Genomic DNA, 22554 nt, shown 5'->3' on the forward strand with positions numbered 1-22554 from the left:
TTCACCTGTCTCAGTAAAACATCTTTAATTCATTTACAATTCGTGCAAAATGCTGCAGCCAGACCATTCACCATTTCTTCTAAAAGGTCACACGTAACACCAATTCTGTACTCTCGCCATTGGCTTCCCACATTTCAGAATACATTTCAAGATTCATGTATTTACTTTTAAAGCCCTGCATGGGCAGACACCAGCCTACCTTACCGAACTTTTGCAACCTTACAATCCCAGCAGGACTCTTCAATCCCCTGATCAGGATCTGTTGGTTGTTCCTAACTTCAAACTTAAAACCAAAAGAGAGAGTGTGTTTAAGGTCATTGCTCTGACTCTTTGGAACTCTCTTCCATTGGGTTTCTGATCAGTGGACACTGCCGACTCTTTTAAAAAGCAATTTAAGACCTATACTTGTCTGATCTGACTTTTACTTAATCTGTTGTGTGTACCATGTATTCTTTTAATCGATCATTGCCTGTGTTTCTTTAATCTCTTTTGTAAAGTACTTTGCTGTTCTTGAGAGGTGCTCTATAAGTAAACTTATCATTAACATAAATCACAACTGGGGAGGGCTTATTTCTGGAATTTTCAGGGACCTAGTCTATTCTGTGAGCAGGCCTGATAATTGGTTGAATCAAAAAGTACAAAAACTTAATGGTCTCCCACCACATTTAAACCAATGAGAAATAAACTGTTTCTTTCTTTGGGGGTATGACAAAGCTCACGCCAGTGTCTTACAACACTATAGTTTTTGTCTGCAGCAGAATATCAACAATTCTGACCCACAGGGTTAGCTTCAAGGTGTTTCCCATCTCTGAGCTGTAGATTTTTGAAAAAACAAACAAACAAACAAAAAACACCAACAATTTTTTTTTATGTGCATGAAAAACCTTGGTCATTTTTCAGTTCTTTTCCCTTTAGGGGTTCCTTAGCTGTCTAAAGCTGTAGTGGACTTGCTAAGTTTTGTTTAAAAAAAAAGTTAAACCACAAAAACCTCTAAAATTTCAGTCATTTTTTAAAAACTATTGTGCACACAGCAGTACAAAGACGCATCAAAGGCTCAATAATTGCCATTGTTTAATGGTCACAGTTGAAGCACATGATAAAAAAAGACTATTTACACTGATTTTTAAAATAAAACAAAATAGAAATCAGGCTTTGACAACACACACACACACGCATACCCAATAGCTGCTACAACCTACGCATGCTCCCCAAAGTAGCAACCACACATACAAAAGCCACATTAAAAAGAAAAAGGGAGTAAAGTGCATGTATGACAGACCTCCCTGTACAGACATTTCTGATAGACTGCAGAGAAGCTCTACTTGCCAGTCACAGGCACACTCCTTAAAAATGTGTACAAAAAGAGATAATTAAAATAAATGTAAAAAAAAAAGTGTACACCCACATTGAAAAGTTGTTACTCACTCACACACAGACATAAACCAGATATAAAACATGTACAGCTCTTAAAATTTCAACACTCACAACATAGACCTTTACATCTCAAAGAAAAAGCAGAACACTCACAAATATACACTCCCAATGCCCGAACCCCACACAGAAAGACATACAGACAATGTCCAGTTTGAGTGGCATAAGAACTGAGAGGATGGAGAGGAGAGATGATGAATCACTTCAGTTGACGACAGTGACACTGAAATTGTTTCTGACTGACATTCCAGGAATCCAGAGTTTGACTTTTGTGCAGGTCAGATTTGGTTCAGACATACTGAGGTATTGTGTAGTCAAAACAAACATTGCAAAAACACAGCAGGCCTCTTCTCTCTGTTTTTAATGGACTTCTGTACAGCTATGCAACTAGTATTCCTATCAGCATCCCTCCCTATGGATACAGGGAGTGGCTCTGCTTTAACTTACCTCTCTTGTGTTTAGTTTGACTTGTGCTAGCACAACCAATGAATATAACCAGTCCAAGATGATGCTTTTCTACTAAAAGAATCCAGCTTAATCTTGCATGTACATTTTGAGTTGTCTGCTCAGATTGTACCAGAAGAAAAGCTCTACCATTTTCTTGTAAGCTCTCCAGCACAACAAGGTTCTGATGATGAGACATGAAAAGAAAAAAAGAGGACAACAGGCTACATTCCACCTAAGATCAGGTCGGAAAATTCAACCAACCAACAGAGATCAAGTAAATTTATATCAAGTTGATAATGGAGAAACCAGCCATGTTTCAAGGAGTGAATATGTGCAGGCTCAGGCTGTCAGCATCTAAAACAGGTTACCTGTTCTCATTGGAATGATTGCTTTTGCTGCTTTCTGAAAATGTTCATTTTACTGAACTAAACCATCATAGCCTCATCACTGTTCATTCACTGAGACTTGTATCATATCACAGATCTGCAGGAGGGAAATAGACATAGAAACAACTTAACAAATCCTTTAAGGCAAGAGGCATTGGTTTGTTGCGCTGAATAAATCCAACATATGCATTTGATTTCTGTTTCTCACAAGTGCGCACAATCTCTCTCTCTCTCTCTCAGACATTCACACAGTGAGGGTTACATGGTGTGGTAAAGGGTGCTAACAGTTCTTTTCTTAAGCCTCCTCAGAGGGTGAGTCCTTCCATACTGCTGCCTTGATGCCATTAATGATAGTGTGGGTGAATGCAGACAGTCTTGGCCAGAGTTAGGGAGCCCCTGTGGATGTGATGGTGGAGGTTGTGCAGGTGGAGAGGTTTCCTGAACCTTTACAAGCATCTCTGGACCAATAACCAGGACTTCTGACTGCTGGTGGGCTAAGGAGGGAGAATTGTGGACCCGCTGTTTCTTGGACTCATCACTGACGGTGTGCGTTGGAGGTTCTGTTGTGGACAGAGCTGCAGAGGAGCGGCTGAGCTCACTCAGGTCGTTGGCGAGCAGCTCCAAACAGCCCAGTTTAGCCAAAGAGGCAGAGCGCTTCATCAGAGATGGAGGGGTCAGTCCAGCCTGACGAATCCTAGCTTCAACCTCTCTGACCCTCTTCTGGACTCTGCCTCCACCTCGCTTCTGATTTGATGCAGTACTGAGGCCAAAAACTTGGTCCACGTGGCAGACTCCTCCCATGCTCACCTGCTGCAGGAAGGCACCCAGCTCGCACAACGTCTCCCACGTCTCCCTCATGATGATGTCACTCTGAGGTTCTGAGGAGCACTCCCAGTCGGTGTCTGACTCGAGCTCTGTCACGCCCTCCAAACACAGAAAGTTCACAGAGGCGAAGGGAGAGTGGGCAGAGCGGTGGAAAGAGGAAGAGGTAGAGAACTTTCTAGTTTCAGCAGGCTGCTGTTTTTGTCCTTTAGTGCTTCTGTGAATATTTCCTAAAGCCCCCAACTCAACTACATCACCACCGTCCCTTTTCCCTGGCCCATCCATCACATCCTTCTGCTCCTCCTGCACACTATCTACCGAGACCTGCTGGCAAACAGATGCATCCTGGGTAGTAGACATCGATAGAAGAGGGATGCTCAGTGGATGTTTGGAAGAGCAGCCAGGGAGAGATGGTGGAGAGGAGGAGAGTGACGGACTCTCATGCTCCTGTTTCATTATCTGCTCAAGCTGTCTGGTGACACGCCGCACTGACCCCCTCGACCAATCGCTGTAGAGACGAGCAGGCTCCTCCTCTTCTTTGTTTCTTACTTCCTCTTTAACATTCTCAGCTTCCTTCTTTAATACAACATCTCCGTCCACCATTTCCTGCCTCAGCTTCCTCACTTCCTGGTCTTCGGGGCCCTGAGGCTCTGGTTGGCTGAGAAGGCCTTGAGGTGAGGTCTCTGTGTTCAGAGCAGGCTTCAATCCTGTGGCCTGCACAGGGGCCGTCATTTCCTACAAAGAAAGAAAAACTATATGAATGGTTACTCAAAATTAAAGCTAAATTAAAGTCTTAGTGAATCCATATAGTAAATCAAAGGCAAATTCAGTTTCAACAGATTGAAGTATGGCAGCCAATCTTTTTGGAGAGTTCTACATTTATGTCACCAGGTGGCGCCCTGGTACACAAAAACACCAAGCTTTACCATCAGCACTAAGATCAACTAATGTGGGTTTTACATGCATCTAAACATAAAAAAATACTATTCTAGCATGCCATCATTTTGCTGATCCATACTGCTTTACATCAGAATCAGAAATGTACAGATGCATCAGTTTAACCCTGGTATCGGCCCTGTTTACAAACATCAGCCATAGGCTAAACGTTGTAGCATGAACAGATATCAGCTAATGCTTTAAAAGCAAGATCAACCTTTTTAGTCTGGCTTTTAACTACATTTTAGATCATCTTAATCTATTTGAGTATTTTAGGTTTTATCTTAATTTTAGAATGATCTTATTTTATTATAATTTACAGAGTTCTCAAGTGTTTTATTATCTTGTTTTAGCATATTTAAATGAAATACCTTAAAGTGTTTTTATTCTTATTTAAGCACCTTTTATTCTATTTTATTTCATTTGAATATATAACACATATTAATATTAATATATAATATAATATCCATATGCCAAAGATTTGCAAGAGTTACTGCAGCTATGTTATATTGTTAAATATTGAACATTCTCAAAAGTGTAGTTGAACTAAATGAAGTGTGGACTAATTCAGACACTTTTAAAGTTTTTAATTTACCGCCATATGAGTTTTATCAACACTGTCAATTTCTGTGAATTTGACTTTATTATAGAGGCATGACTTTAACTGGACAACCTGGTGGGAGATTTATTTTCTTGTTGTTTTTGCCAATAAGAAAAGACTATATTTTACTGTGCAACTCCTCAGTAGGTACTTAGTAATCAGTACTTCAAGTTAATTTTAAATTGATTTCTACTTGACCCCTCCTTGAGCTGCCACCTAAATGCAGTGTGTCCCAGTGATCCTAGGAGATAAGTTGTCGGGAGCTTTATGCCCCTGGTAGGGTCTCCCAAGGCAGAAAGGTTCTAGATGAGGGACCAGACAAAGTGCGGCTCTAAACCTCACATGGAAGAACAACGTGGACTCAGATTTCCCTCGCCTGGACACGGGTCACCTGGGCCCCCTCCTGGAGCCAGGCCTGGGAGTGGGGCTTGATGGCGAGTGCCTGGTGGTTGGGCCTACACCCATGGGGCCTGGCCAGGCACAGCCCGATGAGGTAACGTGGGTCCCCTCTACCATGGACTCACCACCTGTAGGAGGGGGCATAGAGGTTGGGTGCATTGTGAGCTGGGTATCAGCCGAAGGCAGGGACCTTGGCGGTCCGATCCTCGGCTTCAGAAGCTGGCTCTAGGGACGTGGAATGTCACCTCTCTGGTGGGGAAGGAGCCTGAGCTGGTGTGCAAGGCTGAGAGGTACCAGCTAGATATGGTTGGTCTCACTTCAACACGCAGTTTGGGCTCTGGAACCAATCTTCTTGAGAGGGGTTGGACTCTCTTCCACTCTGGAGTTGTCCTTGGTGAGAGGCGCTGAGCAGGTTTGGGCATACTGATTGCCCTCTGGCTCACAGCCTGTACACTGGGGTTTACCCCGGTGGGCGAGAGGGTAACCTCCACCTTCGGGTGGGGGGACGGGTCCTGACTGTTGTTGTGCTTATACACCAAAAAGCAGCTCAGAGTACCCACCCTTTTGGAGTCGCTGGAGAGGGTGCTGGAGAGCGCTCCTTCTGGGGACTCCCTTGTTCTGCTGGGAGACTTCATTGCTCACATGGGCAATGACAGTGAGACCTGGAAGTGGGTGATTGGGAGGAACGGCCCCCCTGATCTGAACCAGAGTGGTGTTTTGTTGTTGGACTACTGTTCTCGTCATGGATTGTCCATAACGGACACCATGTTCAGGTATAAGGGTGTCCACATGTGCACTTGGCACCAGGACACCCTAGGTCGCAGCTCGATGATCAACTTTGTAGTTGTATCATCAGACTTGCGGCCACATGTCCTGGATACTTGGGCGTGTATCCCGGCTTTTGCCACCCACGATGAATAAAATGACTATATTGCGAATATCCGAGTATAAATTACGTGGAAGTTTTGAGCCGTCAGCGTGCATTTCTCCCTGGAGTTTCGCTTCTCCCATTGTCCCTGAACGTATCTCTCACAGCAGAGAGCTCACTCTCTCTCTCTCTCTATATATATATATTGGGATATCAATTTTAGGCCATATTGCCCGGCCCTAGCTCTATTTATTTATTTTTTTTACAATTGGTGCATCTACATTAAGATTTTTTAAAAATTGCATATTTAATCTCTGTTCCTCTATTACTTTTAACTGCTATTAATCTATTCATCCTGTCCTTCTAAGCCCTCTTCTGATGTCTGATCCTTACTGTCCTTTGATTTCTTTTATTTATTAGTTTATCCTTAATTTGTCTGTTATCTCTGTTTAGATTTCTACAATCTATTTATTATCTTTTAATGTGTCTATTCTTTTGTTCATCTTTGTATTTGTATTATTTGTAGCTTTAACTGCTTTTCAATATCTACCTGTTCTATGCATTTTTTCATCCATTCTTGTTGACTTTTTTTCCCAATTACATTTGTTCTTGTCTTTCTCTTGAATGTTTTGGACTCTGGCCTGCCTATTGAATTTGGATTCTGTTATTTCCACAAATTCTTGCCTTTGCTTTGTCTGTCAAAGTAAATTGTTAAACATCTGTTTTTTAAATGTGCAAATGTGAATAGTAACAATCGTTATTAAAGACACAACAAAACAAAAATCTGCACAATCTACCTCCAAAGGAGAAAAAAATATCACATTTACATCAAGATACTCTGAAAGGTCTGTGGTTTTGAACATAAAGAATGACATGAAGTGCAGAAGTACAACATTTTCCTTACCTTATTTTTTCCTTCATCTTTCCCCTCACCAGTGGAGACACCCTGAAGCAGTGATTGCTGTTCCTTTCCACAATTCTTCAGCTGTGGGGTCTGCTGTACAGCAGCACAGTGACTTTTACCATCTTGACTCATTCCTTTGAACTTTTCCCTGGCACTGAAAAAGTTAATGTGGTCAGCACTGTGTCCGAACAACATCTCACTGTCCTGTGGAATGGCACTGGGGTAGCTGATAAAATCACAGGTGGAGGGGGAATGGGCTGCTGTACACATCTGTTGGTCAGAGTCAGATTTTTTGACAGGCACTGGAGCAGACAGACACTGGGGTCCTGTCTGGTGTGTGCTTGGTGCTTGTGTTGCCATGGGCTCAGGCACTGACACTAGCATGGGTTTTATCACAGGCAGTGAGCAGGACAACATCTGTGCATCCACAGCTGGAGTTGGGGACGGAGCGGGGGAGGGAGGGAGGTGGTGGAAGGAAGGAGGGGGGTGAGGCTGGCCCACTAAAACACTCTGTGCAACAGTCACCATATCTGTCTTTTGAAGCTCGGGCACTACAGTAGCAGCCTTTGGCTGAGAGAGAGGAGGCGATGATGGCTGCTCCTCAGAGTCACATGAGCCATTAGAGAGGGGGGGGGATAAGGGTGACACAGATCCAGCTGTCGAGCAAGGACACGATGATCCTAGCTTGCTGATCTGAACTACAGCAGGGTGACAAGGGGCCTCAAGGCTTGGCGCCGCCACCCCCGCAGGGGCAGAAGAGCTGAGCTGGTTGCACTGGATCCCAGTATCAGGCTGGCTGGTGGAGTGTGCTGCTTTGACTGTGCTAGTTTGAGTCCCTAGTGACTCCAGCAGTTCTTTCACAGAGGGAGTGGGCGTGCTGCTGGCCTGGTTATGTGGGTCAGAGTGACCCAGGCTGTGCGGTTGGGCATAAGATTTGGACAGTGGCTCATGGGCCTCGGATAGATCACTGTCGGAGTGAGAACGCCACAGTTTGTTGTGCCTCTGCTTGCTGTGGGAGAAGGCGAGAAAGAGGTACAGTTAAAGATTGCTCTTGTTACTTCTACTCTTCTGGGAAATCAGAGAAATAAACATGTAGATACATTTCCTAAGGTTAACATCCTTAATTGTCCTTTTCACTTATGAATTCAATACATAAAATATGCAATCTGCAACTCAGCATCAGTTCTCCACAAACTAGTCTAAGCTACAGCAACAAACTATTTTCAGTGATAAGCTCAATAAAGTACCTGTCAATAAATAACCAATACAGTGTATATATTAAGTATTCACCCCATTGGATGTTTTACACTTTTAACGATTTTAAAAATCAATATATCTTTGCTTGTTTGACCATAAAATTTACAAAAAAACCCTCTTCAATGCAAACTTGAAAACAGATTTCTACAAAGTAATGTCAATTGAATAGAAATATGCAAGGTACAATAATTGATGGCAAAAATAGCGTGACTGACCTAATTCAACAGAGGTCTAGCCAATTGGTGCTAGTAGTCTAGAGAAAGCCACTGTTAAAGAAAACTTAGGTTAAATCTTGAGTAGAGCTTGCCAAAAGGCATGTGGGAGCCTCTATGGTCAAGTGGAAGAAAGGTCTTTGGTCTGACGAGATCAAAATGGTGCTTTTGTGCCATCGGACAAGACACTATGTTTGGATGCTTGTCAGCAGCTGGCCATGGAAGGCTTGCAAAGGTAGAGGGTGAAATAAATGAGGCAAAATATAGGAAAATCCTGGAGGGCAATCTTATGTAATCTGCAAATGTATTATGGTAAAGGAGAAGATGTATTACAGTGTTTTTTTTCATATTTTTGTCAAAAAAAAAGGTGAGATCATATTGACCATGATTAATTTATAAAATAAAAAGGGGTAAAACATCCAAGGTGGTGAATATGTTTTATAGGCACTGTAAATCTGTGTCCGCACTTCCAAATGAGCTAAACCAACACCCATAGCTACAGATGCTACTGACTTGAGGAAGAATTTAAAAAATGAATATTAGTTTGGCATATTGATTCACAGACTGTACATAAAAGTAACATATAAAACCTTTAAATACCCAATAAAATAACCCTATAAACTCAAGTAGTGTAAAACTGTGTCTATCTTTGCGAGTACCTGGCCAGTAGTATGCCCTGATACTCCTCCAGCTGTCGCATAAAGGAGGGGTTAGGTTTGGTCACTGTTCGACGCTCCTTGACATAATCAAAAGCTTTTTTCAAGTCCCAGCCATATTCCTTCATGGCGTACGCAATCACTGTGGCAGCAGAGCGACTTATACCCATTTTGCAGTGCACCAGGCACTTTGATCCAGCTTTCCTAATATAGATAAGAAGAATCAGGCACACATATTAGACTTTTTTCAGGCATATATTCAGGAAAGGAAGAAGAAAGGCTTTGCAGAAAGACATAACTCACTTGGCTCTAGATATAAACTTGTATGTGTCATTCCAATATGCCAGCAAGTCTGTGGCCTCCTCGTCGTAAACACGGATGTTGTGGTACTCAAACACACCAGGGAAGAAGTTATCAATCTCCCTGGTTACATTCAGGATGTACTGAACCCTGAAAGAGAGTTAGGCATGAACAAGAGGAATTAAAATAACATGAGAGAGATGACTGCATGTGAAATTGTGACACAGTATGTTCTGAAAACAGACGGAATCTTTGTAAGGGTCATATCATGTAGTAACGTTTTTTTTATTGACTTTAGTACATCTTGTTTAATAAAGTGTCTTTTGTTGTTTTAGCCTCCCTACTTACCCGCTCTTCTGCAACTCTTCCAAATTGGATGCATTCCACTCAGATCCCTGAAGGAAACAAAAGCAATCCTCAGACTAGTTCGAAGCCTTCAGCTGAGCTTTTCATAATGCTTAAATCCCTTAGCAAGGCTGTCTTGACATCCAAAGAACACTCAAAACCAAACAAGAACAAAGTAGCTTAAAATTTGATAGAATTACACAAGACTATCTCATATTTTGTCAGTTCCCAGACATGTATAAAGCCGTTTTAATGCATTTCACCCTGAGATGAAGATAAATTATTCACAACTAAGAACTGAGACATTTTCTATTTTTGTTCAGTGTATGTTCACTTTTAAAAATGTGTGATCTAGTTTTCTTATCCTGTTAAGGACAGCTGCAGTGTACTGGGACAACCTACCAAGAAAACATGATCAAAGATCTCTGTAGGGCTGTCCATCTGGCCCAGGATGACAATCATCTCATTGTCGATGAACTCCTTAAACTCCCGCAAGTTGCATGTCATGTTCATTTCTAGTTCTGTTCGGATCTGAGGAAAATACAATCACAGAGACAAAATATTTAGTAACAAATTTAAAATCCTAACTGTGGGTATTGTATTAGTTTTAAGTTAAAGAATAGTGGCTAAAGATTTCAAACATGGACCAAATTTTCAGATTCTGGAGCCATGACTCACCTCTTTGCAGGTCACATTCTCGAGGTCTTTCTGCATCATGATCTCCCTCAAACTGGATTTGATCTGCCGCTCAGTCAGCTCTCTCTCTGTGGGTCTGCAGAAACATCATGGCATTTCATCAGAATAAAGGAACTGAGTGCAAGTGCTCTGTATATGAAGTGTCCCTGCAATCTTGACACTTGAATCAATTTCTGTTTTTCAAAACTTAATTTTTAATACCCTTAAAACAAGACTTGAATACTAATAATATTTAAAAAACAATAAAATGGCAAAAAAGTTCAAATCTGTCTGAAAGCTTACATGTCAGAGAAGAGCACTGGCGAATCGGCACGGTGTGACTGCACATCCTGCATGGCGTTCCACTCATTGATGCGTACCTGGTCGGAGGAGACTCTGCTCTGATAGTAGCTGACCCAGGTGAGGAACAAGCTGCCTGGGAAGTAGTTGTGACAACGAGCTACCTCACATGCTTTATGAAGTGACTGCAAGGCTGACCTGCAAGAGAGTACAGTGAGGATAAAAATGAGATTTGAGAGCCAGGAGATGAAGGGGAAATCATGACGAAAATAGTTTTGAACAAATGGCTTTAAATAGATGAACACTTGGAAATAATAAAAAGGCAGATACACTGCAGATATCCACTTCTACTGAGTAGTATGAGAAATGGACAGTGACTAACCACATGGCCTGTACAGAGACAGGCTTGAAGATGTGTACTCTGTAATCAGTGGACACACTAAAACCCCTGGAAGTAAGAACAGAAGAGCAGAGATGTAATGAAGATAGACAGACATCTGATCATAATGTTTTTTAGCTCTGTGATTGATTGTTACCCATCTCCGTCCAGGTGTATCAACGTGTCGCTCCATAAGGGTAAAACCAGCCCTATAGAACAGGAGCTAAAAGGGAAAGATTTGACTAATTTATGCATGTTAACAACAACAGGGAGACAAAATGGTAGATTGTGTGTGACTATCTCACCTATCTATAGGACTGAAATCCATTCCCAACACCACGCTCTCCTCTGTGTCCTGACGTCCATTGGTTGACACCACCACCATGTACCGTGTGACCTGAGGGTGGACACTCTCCAAACGAACCGCCTGATGCAGGAAAAACACAGATTTAGTCCTGAAAGTGTACTGACAGTCTAAAGTCTGTGTGTGTTAAAAGATGTACACACCAGTTTGATGTTGTCCTCTGGTCTGAGGAGAGTAAACATGGTTTGTAGATGCTGCTGGATGTCTCCTAGTAGGGAGAGGGTGATAAAACACAGTTTTGAACAGATTTAAGAGCCTGTTTTACAAAACTGACTGATGGATTAACAGTCTGTTGTTTGTGAGCCTCACCTGCATGTTTGCTGCGCAGCTGGGAGAAGCGAGAGGCAGAAGATGTGGAGGAGCCATTTCCTCGAGGTAGGAAGAGAGCCGCTCCTTTCACTGTCAGGAAACTTTCGCTGATGCTGGACAGAGAGAGACATGAGAGAGAGAAAAAGTGAGCAATGAAAGCCAGTGAAAGTCATTTTATGATCAATATCGTATTGAGACGTATGGAAGATAAAAAAAAAAGCCCATCAAGTTCCTTATATTTTAATGAGATCGCTCTAAAAAGCAACAATGAAAAAACAGAGAAACAAACAGAGAAACAAACAGAGAAACAAAGAGAGAGCGAGAAGAACGACCACCAAAACACAGCCAACATAAATGTGCTGTTTAGATATAGAGGGGGACACTGAAAGCATGTTTTGGTAATCAAAAACAAAGAAAAAATATTGTAAAACAATAATACAATAAAATATTGAAATAAAATATTAAATAAAAGAACAAAATAATTAACAATATAATACCTACATAATAAAAATAACAAAATAATACATAATATAAAATATAAATTATGAATAATGTATAAATGATAAACAATATATTATAAGAAAATAATAAGTAAACAAAAACATCTAAACACAGACAATAATATCGGATGCCCAGGACAAATAAAGTGCCACATTTGGAGTTTTCCAGATGTAATCATATAGTTTGTTTATCAAAAAGGATGCCAGGCCAAATGTTTGGTGCAAAGATTGTGTACAGTAAGAACCACTACCAGTAATATGCTTTCTGACCATGAGATAATCCCTTTGAAATGTTGGCATTTGGCCCGTGTGGATTTGACTTAGAACTGACCTTGTTTTTCTAATTTCTTCCCAGAGAAAATATTGAGATATATTGTGAATTACCCTTAAGCTAAAAAAACATCAAAATATGATTTTTGGTCCATATCACCCAGCCCTATCTTAGACTTCTTATTTTGTTGCTGTGGTGCTGAAATCAAAATCAAAATCATTAAGATTCTCACTAAAATCATGTTAAAGTTTAAAAACTGGGAACTGTGATAACCTGAGTCCTCACTCTCAGGCAGGAGTGTTGTTCTTCCTAAGAATGAAAACATCTACTGATGTACAGAGTATGTGGGAATTATTCATCTATGAGGTAAATGAGTTTCAATATTGCTGATTCAGTCGTGTATTATCTTAAAAAAAACACACGTGACATACTGTACAAACATCATATGCTGAACAATAATGGAAAGATTTGTGTGCCTTGACCGAGGTTCACTACAAATAGAATCTGCTTCCAATAACCTGCCATCTTCACTGAACTGCACTTGTTCATTAAATGACAGGAGGCACAATTAACAGACACGGCAGATAATACATTGAACCAAGTTGCACATTTTTGATTTCATGTGTTTTTGTGATGAATTGTCAAATGGAGAGTCACTAGTGACCTATGACTGACAAGAGTTGGGAAACACACGTGGCCCATGATAGAATCACAATGCAGCAAATCAGCGATGCTAGACATGCTGCAAGACAATCTAATAATGATACAACACAATATCTATTTGATTAGTTGGAAAATATAAAATTCTACTTAAAATGGTAAAGCACAGGATTAAATGTATGTTAAAAGTAATCTGATGTCCTTTTGGCTATGGCCAATTAACTTCTATTCCCATTACCCTCATTACTGTCATTAATGCCACTGTGAGGAATCATGAAGTAGTCTACTGTGAGTCACACTGGCAGGGAAATCTGTTTAAAACACTACATTATTTGAATCAAAATATCAATATTTGGCACTATGAAATGATAAATTGCTGCACTGAGATTTTGTATCAATCCTGTCACTGACTGTCCAAGATTATCATAAGACCTGGGGCACTAATACATAAAAGCTATATATCTGTGTCCAAGGCCGCCCATAAGGGAGGATAAAGGGGAAAGATTACCAGGCCCATAGAGTTCAGGAAAATCATGGTCATTGAAAAGTTAATCTGTGATAACCATATCTTATTTTCAACCTGAATAATAATCACTCCTATCAGAGCAGCAAAAATGATATTTATGCTGTGGTATAATATAGCCTTTTCAAAATGTCAACCCCTTTTTCTTAAAACAGAATTCCTTTCTACTGGTGGTGTTAACAATGTGGATGAGCACACTGACTCAACTATTTGCAAAGTTATGGCAGACTTCATAGCTTAGCCATGATGCACAACATCAGGATACCAGAAAATAAAGTAGAAATAACTGAAACAACTTTAAGGGAAAAATAATTAAATAATTGCATAATAAAGGGGGGAACTGGTGAAAAAAATCTGCAAAAATGATGGTGAAAAGTGGTTAAACAGTGGCAAAATGGGCAAAAATTGGCAACTACAGTGGTGCCAAGAGGTTAAAAGAAGCAAAAATTGGCTAGAAGCGGCAAAAATTGATTTAGCATAGAGACAAATGTGAGGGGTTATAAAGTAGCACAAATAAATCTTTTTAAACATCAGAATCTACTAATATATAATAGCTTCACACACTTTTCAACTCCAAAATGAAGTAACTGTTTTCCAGGATACTATCACCAATCTACTGATCCAAGAGGGCCTGTTCTCTGGGTTTGTCAGGGACACAGTCACCCCTGTAGACAGGCCTTTCTGTGACTATGGCACTAGAGAGTTATGCAGTGAAACTAAAGGAAAAAAGCCTTGATGGCTTTGGATAAACAGAGTACAAAAAGAACATCAGCAAAGCTGTTCATTAACGAAGGTAATCAGAGGTGCGGAAAAAAATCCCCATTACAATGGTTGGTTGACTGAATCATGCTTCTACTCAGAAGATCTTCTGTCCTATATCCTGCCACAGCCGAGTTTGCACTCCTTTAACAAGTGTAAATAATGGACAGATGTCTTATGCAAGTGTGAGGAAGAGTGAAATATGCCTTTACTTTGTAGGTCAAGCATATAAATGACCTCTAAATGTCAATTTCGTTCCCACAGTTTGTTCTCCAGATTGCCAGATTAGTCACGTCCTACAATCCTTATAGAGAACCTAGTCAGAGACACTGTGTGCTTTCCAGCTGCGCCCCCTTAGTATTAAATATTGGTACATCTCCGGGGCTGATTACAAAAAGGACAAAAGGCGGGTGGAAAAGAGGAGAAGAGTGCGTGCGAGCAGACAAGTGTGGCATCTAGGAGGCATTTGACACGGAGCAAAAGGAAGGAAACGTCTTCCTGCAGACAGTGACTGTACTGCTGCTGCACTGCTGTCACATCCTTCCCAGAAAGATATCATGGGGAAACTACAAGTCATAAGAAAAAACTCCACAGTATGCTAAAAGAACAGAAGCTATGTTAACACAGGATGCAAGGTTATTAAGAATTTCTTCAGACACCCCAAGCCTAAAAATCATCACAGATTAAATTAAAATAACCTCGAGATTAAATCACACACCGTCACACAGAAAGCCTAGAGCAGCAGACTTACAGCTGATAAATTTCTCCCTGAGATATCACGGAGTTCTCGGTGAAATAAGGTCTCATCTGCACCCCGCAGCACGCGCAGAAGCAGCTGGCGGTTGAGCTCCGTGGCGCGGTCACCACACCGGGAGGCATCGTTGCTTTAGTGGGGATGACAGGACACACAGAAGCGGCCTGTGGTTACCGACGAAGAGTGGAGAGGAGGGGTCACTCCAGGCGACTTGAAAACGCTGAAACTCTAGTAAAAACACTAATCTGACGTCTTGTTTCTAATGAAAACCTTGCACTGACAATGTCAACAAACGCCACATTTAACCCGAGCATGAATAAAACTCGGTAAGACTACATTAGTTAAAAACAGTTATGTTGACATATTTAGCACACGCTACCGCAGGGCAGGTGCCTTCTAACATCTGCTCAGTGATTCTGCCTCATTTGTCTGCAGCAGGCTGCGGTAAAACTGCCGCTGAAGGGAGGAGACTCATACGGACCAATCAGGTAACGCAGCGGTGTGTCGTCGGTTGTATGGAAGATCATTAGTGCCACAATGAGAGGAGGGGGTGACTCATGACCACTGACCAAAACACTGATGGCCAGGTCCCTTAATAGAGTTTTTTTTTCTCTAAAGTCAAAGGTGAATTGATAAAAGCAAGCAGCACAAGCAAGTTAATGTGACTGACTGCTGATCATTAGATCAAGATGTATTAAGGTTTGATCTTAAAAATTAAATGCAGTGCTTTCCCTATTAGATACATAGACAACATAGCTTCAGTACCACCTGTTTTGTTCACACAATAGTGCGTCTTTGCATTGTATTTACATAAAATAATCCAAAATTATTTCATGAGACACTGGAAAAATACTTCAACAGAATGACAGAAGAGTGTTTTGTATTTGAGCCCTGCTGGGGACTGCTTTCTTAATCCTTCTCCAGCTGGATATCTGACTGTTAGCACCCGCTCCCACAGTGCGTGTCATCCACTCCCTCCTGCATCCACATCATATCCAATCTAGTCCAATCCAATCCTGCCTGCATCTACACAAATTCTGAACATTCATGTTAAATGTTCAGACTAACAAGCACTGAGTTCAATTAACACTAGAAATGCTTGGGTCATAAAAATTATTTGCACAAATCCAATTTTTAGAAATGGTTATTTATAGCTAGAACCAGTGGTGTAGTGGTGCGCAGAAGTACGTGTACTCTATACTCTTTAGAAATGGGTATACTCTTCATTTTAATGTGGACAAAAAAATAAGTGGGTAAACTCTGTATACCAGCGTATACCCCACACTACACCGCTGCCTAGATCCACCACATGGGTAAAACTGACCCCATATGAAACCATTAATTTACCTTCTGTTTTGTTTCATGTCAGTAGATGAACAATAGACAGTCATTTAAACACCTCATCTCTATTGCTGTGCTGCTTAATCAGAAGTCATAGATCACCCTTCAACATGAATACCACAAACAAAAAAAGGCTTTATCAACATGAAATGTCAGTAGATAATGTAATCAATGTAATCAAATTTCAGGGCTGAGCTATCAGTTTTAGGGCAATTTTGGATGTGGTGGATCATCATCCAACAGTGATCTATTTCTCTTTCTGTGGTTAATGAGCTGTCACTGTCTGTCTGTGTACATTTTACCCACTGGCTGTTTTAGGTATTTTTACATCCCCCATGGTTCTAGTGTTAAAAGAATGGTAAAATAAATGTGTTCACCTTTTTCCCCACATTCTGCCACAAGATTAAATAAAATGTATTAACATCCAAAATGCACTTGGCTCATTGCTTTCCAAGGCCATTCCTAGACGGTCTCCTATTGGACAGGTGAGACCAGTGCTACAGGTAAGTGGTTTAATTTACATTTTAAGCAGGTCTCCAGTGCCTCGACATCACATATGCTTGTAAAAACTCTAATCTTTTAACTTCTCCTAAAAATAAGGCTTTTATGTTTTCTGAAGTCAATAAGGCACTGAAATAAAATATACAGGATTTCTGAGCAGTTATTCTGAACGCCACCACTGTTATAGAGAGCACAGCCCAAATATGATTTATATCACCACATGCTATCCTGCAGCACGGCCATTGCTTGTCACCTACAGTTTGGCTATAATATTTAGCCTAATATCTAATATTTATTTGCAGGGCCTATCTAAACAAAAAGAGGCAGAGGGAGGGACACAGACAAACTGTGACAGCCAACACATGTGCAGACAAAAAGACATTTTCAAAACAATAAAGAAAGGATTAACAGAAAGGTATTCTTCCAAAGATGCTTTGGCAAATATTGTAGAGATTGTTTTATGAATTACTTTTGTGAGATAAAAACTGGGTTATAGTGCTGTACAGCCACTTGATAAACATTGAATATGGTCTTAAACTATAGCAAAAGTAATATCTAATTTATCCTAACTAATGAATAAAAATAAACTATAATGTACTAAAATAAAACGTGACCACAATGTGACATGATGCTCTCTAACAACTGTAGTACCATCCAGTGCAGACTTATACTGAAGCCCATTTTGGTTAAAAAATTATAATAGTTTTGGTGTCATCGCTGTCCTCCACTCTGTATTCTTGCTTGTATCAGTAGCCCTGCCTCTAATTTTTCAGTATTAAAACCTTTTCTAATCTACATCCTTTTGCTGCTTTCAGTTCTGTTTGTTTACACATGTTCACAGCAGCTGATCTTGGACTAGTTTGATGTAATGCCGCCCTTCTCTAGACTAAACCCCCTGTGGGCTGGCACCACCAAATATGCATACAAATTTTGAAAATTTTCTCCAATTAACTACATTACGGCTCAGAGTCTCTGTGTGCCCATGATTCAGACACACCAGGAGATACTCTTAAATCAAAGCAATGTTCTTCTTGTTTCTCTAATCTGATCATACTGCTGGTGTCTTGCAATATTATGCTAATTTAGAGGTGAGAATTGCAGAGTTACTCAGGATATGACATAACACATTATGCTTTACATGATAATTCAGTACTTCTGAGATTTATTGATACATTACAAAACAAACATGCAAATAAATCATGATATCTGCTTAACTCAGGAATATGAAATTCCCTTTAAAAAGTAAAGAGTAGGATTAATTTATTTTTTATTTATTCAGTGTCAGTTTGACTCAAGCTTTACCTCTAAACCTCTATTCACCACTGTACAGCATTTTCTTGCCGTTTTTTTTTTCGTTTATCTTGTCACAAACATCTTTTTTTTCTTATTAGCATCAATTCAGGTTATAGTCGTTCATGAGGGTGTCACAGTGAGTAGACATCAGGTGAGGATGCCGTGAACCAAACTGCAAGGAAATCTGTCCAGAGTGCAATCATTTTTAACATTTTGTTTTTTTGGCAGCAGTGATAAAACAATCGTATCACACCAGTAAGAATGTCAGTATATTGCTGTATCAAGATTTTGCTCCACCCCTTATTTAGAGGGCTATCCTGGCAAAATTCATCATAAGGTATGGGCTTAAGGGCAAGGTAAACATGGATACCAAAGCAGCTAAACACAAGTATTAAACATTTACACTGAGAAACCCTGTATGCCATAATCCTGCATAACTCAGGTGATTCAAGTTAGAAAGAAATAGCAGTAGGATAGATCCCTATCCTACTGTTGCCAAAGAAGCTCTGCTTGTTGATCATTTCCATCTCTTTACCCGTCATCCCTGTCACAGTTGTTGTCAGTGTGATCTTTCAGCCCCAACCTTTTCCATCACATCTTAACTGTGAAACTCAATATTCAGTTGTGCAATTGCTTTCCATCCTGACAGCCTGATACAACTAATGAAGCAATCCTGTAATCACTTTCTTCTGACTGAGAAGTACTAAGCTAATTTCAGTCTAATGAACAAATACCATCCATCAAATGGTTCTGTATCCGAGCAGATATCAAAAAGGGGTCTTTATCTTTAAGGAAAGCATACTATTGTGATAGGATAGTCACCTTTTTGTCAAAACACTTACTCCTGCTTACTTTTCTTGTAAATTCTCATGTGGACAACAGGGCCAGAAACTTGGCGGATTAACCTCAGTAACAACATTTCTCCTGATTAGGCATTAATTACTCCGAACACCAAGAGGGAGGTTCTGTGAGTGTTGGCCACTGGTCACATTTGTGTTGTCTGAACTCTGCTGCAAGAGGAAGGGTGACAAAGTTGTGTAACCAACTCCACCTCTGTCACCTTTGGGGAAGATTCTCAACAGAGCAGCGACACCTGACACCCTCTGCTGCATCCAGCAACGGCACAACAACAACGACAGAAAAAAGGGTTGAGAAATCAAAAAGGAGACATCAGCTGTGAGTTGGGGAGAAACTTGACCTTAGACTTGGTTGCGCTGCTCGTTTCTTGGTGAACCCTCGTGGTTTCAATTTAAAGATTAATTTCACACTGAGGGGGGACTTTGTGGACACCACCTGACTGCCAATTCATATGACAGGATAAACAACAACTGCAGTGTTATTTTTCTGTTACGTCTCAAGCTTGTGTAATACTGCACAAATGTGTATCAGTGGTGTTTATTTTTATACTTCTGTACCCTCATATGACACCCTCGATCAAACAGCCAGATGGTGTGTTTCAGAAGCAGGATGAAGTAGGGCATATAACCTCATGATGTTACAAGCTTTATCCTCCTAGTCACGAGTTGTTTTACATATTAACATATAAAGTATGATGTATAACTGGTTCAACAGCTACAAACATTAAAAGAGAGCATTCAGTGTAGGCATAAACACTGAAAATGCTTACAAAAATGTCCCAGTGTCTTCATCTCTGGATGATAAAAGCTAGTTTGACGATTACCCAATCAACTCTTCAATTTCTTGTTTATGTCTGCATGCCACACCACAGCCTCCTGTCCTGCCATGGAGCAGCCCTCTTCTTATCTGAGAGACTTTTTTTCCCTCACATTTACGCTGCAATCTCACTCTCTTTTTAGGTAATCCTATTGGTCCCAAGCAACACAATCATTCAGTGGGGCTGGAGTCATCTCCTCCTTCACTGTTTTCTCATTTGACTGCTGAAACTCACACCGTCCAATGACGAGCAGCCAAAGCCGGGATGTGGTTGTTACACACAGACGACACCGGACACTTGTCTGCAGCTCTTCTGTCTCCACGTTTACAAACACACGGATGGTCACCTTAGCAAAAACAACATCATATGCATAACACAGTACAGCCAAAGCTAAACAACAGCACAATCCATATAATCAGAGGAGTCTTTCAGTCAGGTTGGGCATTGGTCACCTTTTGTCTAATGATGGGCTTTACAGCCTAATCTCTATCTATAGATTCTACATAAAGATGAAGAATGTCAAGTCTTTTGGTTTGTGGTTTATACAGGTGTAAGACTCCGTTTAAAAACAACAAACCTGCAAAACCGTGTCCATGCTTAAGGCATACCAGCTCCCATAAATAATATTCTTATAGCTTATTTGTCTCTGTCAAAAGATATCTCAAGGTGAAGCTAACAGTCCATTATAAATCAAAATGTAAACTTAAGCAATAAATCTGCTTGACTCTATGTTGTTAAAGCCAATCAGCATGTCCTAGGCAACCTGAGAAATTATCAATCCAACCTCCATTATTAAAAGAAAAATTAACAGAACTTTTCTTCTCCTCTTGAGGGCAGACCTGATCAAATTTGACATATCTTTTCAAAAATCTGCATCATGTTATTTATGCAAACATTATTCCCCTTAATTGTAAGTAAATCACATTTAGATTTGCTACTTTTTCAAACTCATACCACTGAAGTGTGTACAAGTGTACAAGTAAAGCTGCTACCATGGAACAGAAACAAAAGGTGAGCGGTTGCTCTGTGTTGTGGGTACAGAAATGATGTTGTTTGGTGTTGGTGAGGATGGTGTTTACATTACAAGGCATACATCGTCAAGACAATGATGATGATGGTGACAGTCAGTGCAAATGGGTGCAGAGATTGTTTACGGTTCAACCATCAACTTTAAAGATGAAGTAAACTCCAGAGATTTGGCTGAGGTGCATCAGAATTCCAAAAATCCCTTTAGAACATCACAGAATTGAGGAAAGGGCTGGGAGGGCAAGGGGAATAAACACGCCCACTCCCTCATTTCTGCTGCCCCGTAGACTTACCACAAGCCACCTCAGTGTGAAACTTATGATATAGGGTTCATGTCGAAGACACAAGTTCATATGTTATCAACCTCATTTTAAGCTAAACATGGTTTATTTGCAACACTGGGCAAATTACCTTACAAAGTAGAGGTGGGAATCTTTAGGCACCTCACAATTCGATTCGATTCATAAGGCAACAATTCAGTTCTTAATTGATTATTGATGCATTCTGATGCACAACACATTAAGGTATCACTATTTCTTTTGGGCACAATTTAGAAGATTTACAAATCCCTCACTCTGTGTTTAAGCTTGCTTAAATGTCATCTGACGATAGCCGGTTCTGCATTCTTATTACAACCACAGTAATCTGATTGGTCTTTGCTCTCAGGACTACAGAGGGATTACAGAACACTTCCAACACCTAAAATCTCTTCACTGCAAGCAGACTCTGCATTCATATCCAGATACTTACTCAAACAGATCATCTAAAACAAGTGATTTTTTATTCCATACATCATGGAAATATCAATTTAAGAATCAAAGGAAACAAAAATATACTTTAAGGTAAATGGAAATGTTTGACAAAATACTTAAACAGTTCACTGTTTCTCTGACCTTTTTCCAAAGTCAAGAATTACACTTCCAACTAGGAATACTCGATGTATCCCGGCTTTTGCCACCCACGATGAATAAAATGACTATATCACGAATATCCGAGTATAAATTATGTGGAAGTTTTGAGCGATCAGCGTGCATTTCTCCCTGGAATTTTGCTTCTCCCATTGTCCCTGAACGCATCTCTCACAGCAGAGAGCTCACTCTCTCTCCTGCGCCCATCCAGAAAACTCCTCTGTAGATGTGCATCAGCGGCGAGAAGCAAGAAAAGGGGAAGGTAAACAGAGCTGCGTGGCTAGTTAGCGTGGAGTTAGCTGACTTTTGAGACAGCAAGAAACAACATCTCTGTGCTGATGAACTTGTCAGAAACTGGTCCAGCGTTCATCAGCACACATAATGGACTAATATAATCACAACTGTGAGCCTGAATGGAGGACTAGACTGCAGGGTTTTGGCCATTTACTGCATGAATGATTAGTGAGTTCTGTGTAGGTTTGCTTCACCCTTAATGAGGAAAATAATTATTTTATAGTCAGCAATAGTAAACATAACATAGAAAACATTTCAGGACTTTACATACACTGTAAAAGACAGAGTATTTCATGATTTATGTATTTTTGATTTATTAGTAAAAGACTGAATGAAGTCCTTTTCAAAATAAAACTGCTAAATTTGACTTTATATTGATTTTTACTTTTTGCAAACAATTTTATTAAAAATCCAATAGAACAGTCTATTTTTATCACCAAACTAGTATCATTTGGGGC

The 22554-nt window shown here is 40.3% G+C and overlaps 1 protein-coding gene across 2 annotated transcripts in view; it reads right to left on the bottom strand.

The window, feature by feature from the left end:
* Positions 1 to 1058: 1058 nt before the first annotated feature.
* The window catches only part of ssh2b (slingshot protein phosphatase 2b), a 30481-nt gene continuing 8985 nt past the window's right edge, over positions 1059 to 22554 (bottom strand). Inside the window, exons 1-14 of one of the 2 annotated variants that reach the window (XM_041801135.1) lie at positions 15056 to 15473; positions 11592 to 11704; positions 11426 to 11490; positions 11224 to 11345; positions 11076 to 11141; positions 10922 to 10987; positions 10543 to 10737; positions 10243 to 10336; positions 9967 to 10095; positions 9568 to 9614; positions 9223 to 9369; positions 8923 to 9123; positions 6795 to 7803; positions 1059 to 3821 (exon numbers count right to left, since the gene is read on the bottom strand). In XM_041801135.1, the coding sequence (XP_041657069.1) occupies positions 2523 to 3821; positions 6795 to 7803; positions 8923 to 9123; positions 9223 to 9369; positions 9568 to 9614; positions 9967 to 10095; positions 10243 to 10336; positions 10543 to 10737; positions 10922 to 10987; positions 11076 to 11141; positions 11224 to 11345; positions 11426 to 11490; positions 11592 to 11704; positions 15056 to 15183 (3681 nt within the window). In that variant the 5' untranslated portion in view covers positions 15184 to 15473 and the 3' untranslated portion in view covers positions 1059 to 2522. Of the gene's footprint in view, positions 3822 to 6794; positions 7804 to 8922; positions 9124 to 9222; positions 9370 to 9567; positions 9615 to 9966; positions 10096 to 10242; positions 10337 to 10542; positions 10738 to 10921; positions 10988 to 11075; positions 11142 to 11223; positions 11346 to 11425; positions 11491 to 11591; positions 11705 to 15055; positions 15474 to 22554 lie in introns of those variants that run through there. The other variant, XM_041801136.1, reaches the window with a different exon arrangement.

The sequence above is a fragment of the Cheilinus undulatus genome, linkage group 12 (genome assembly GCF_018320785.1).
Source record: "Cheilinus undulatus linkage group 12, ASM1832078v1, whole genome shotgun sequence".
In the NCBI taxonomy this organism is placed as follows: domain Eukaryota; kingdom Metazoa; phylum Chordata; class Actinopteri; order Labriformes; family Labridae; genus Cheilinus; species Cheilinus undulatus.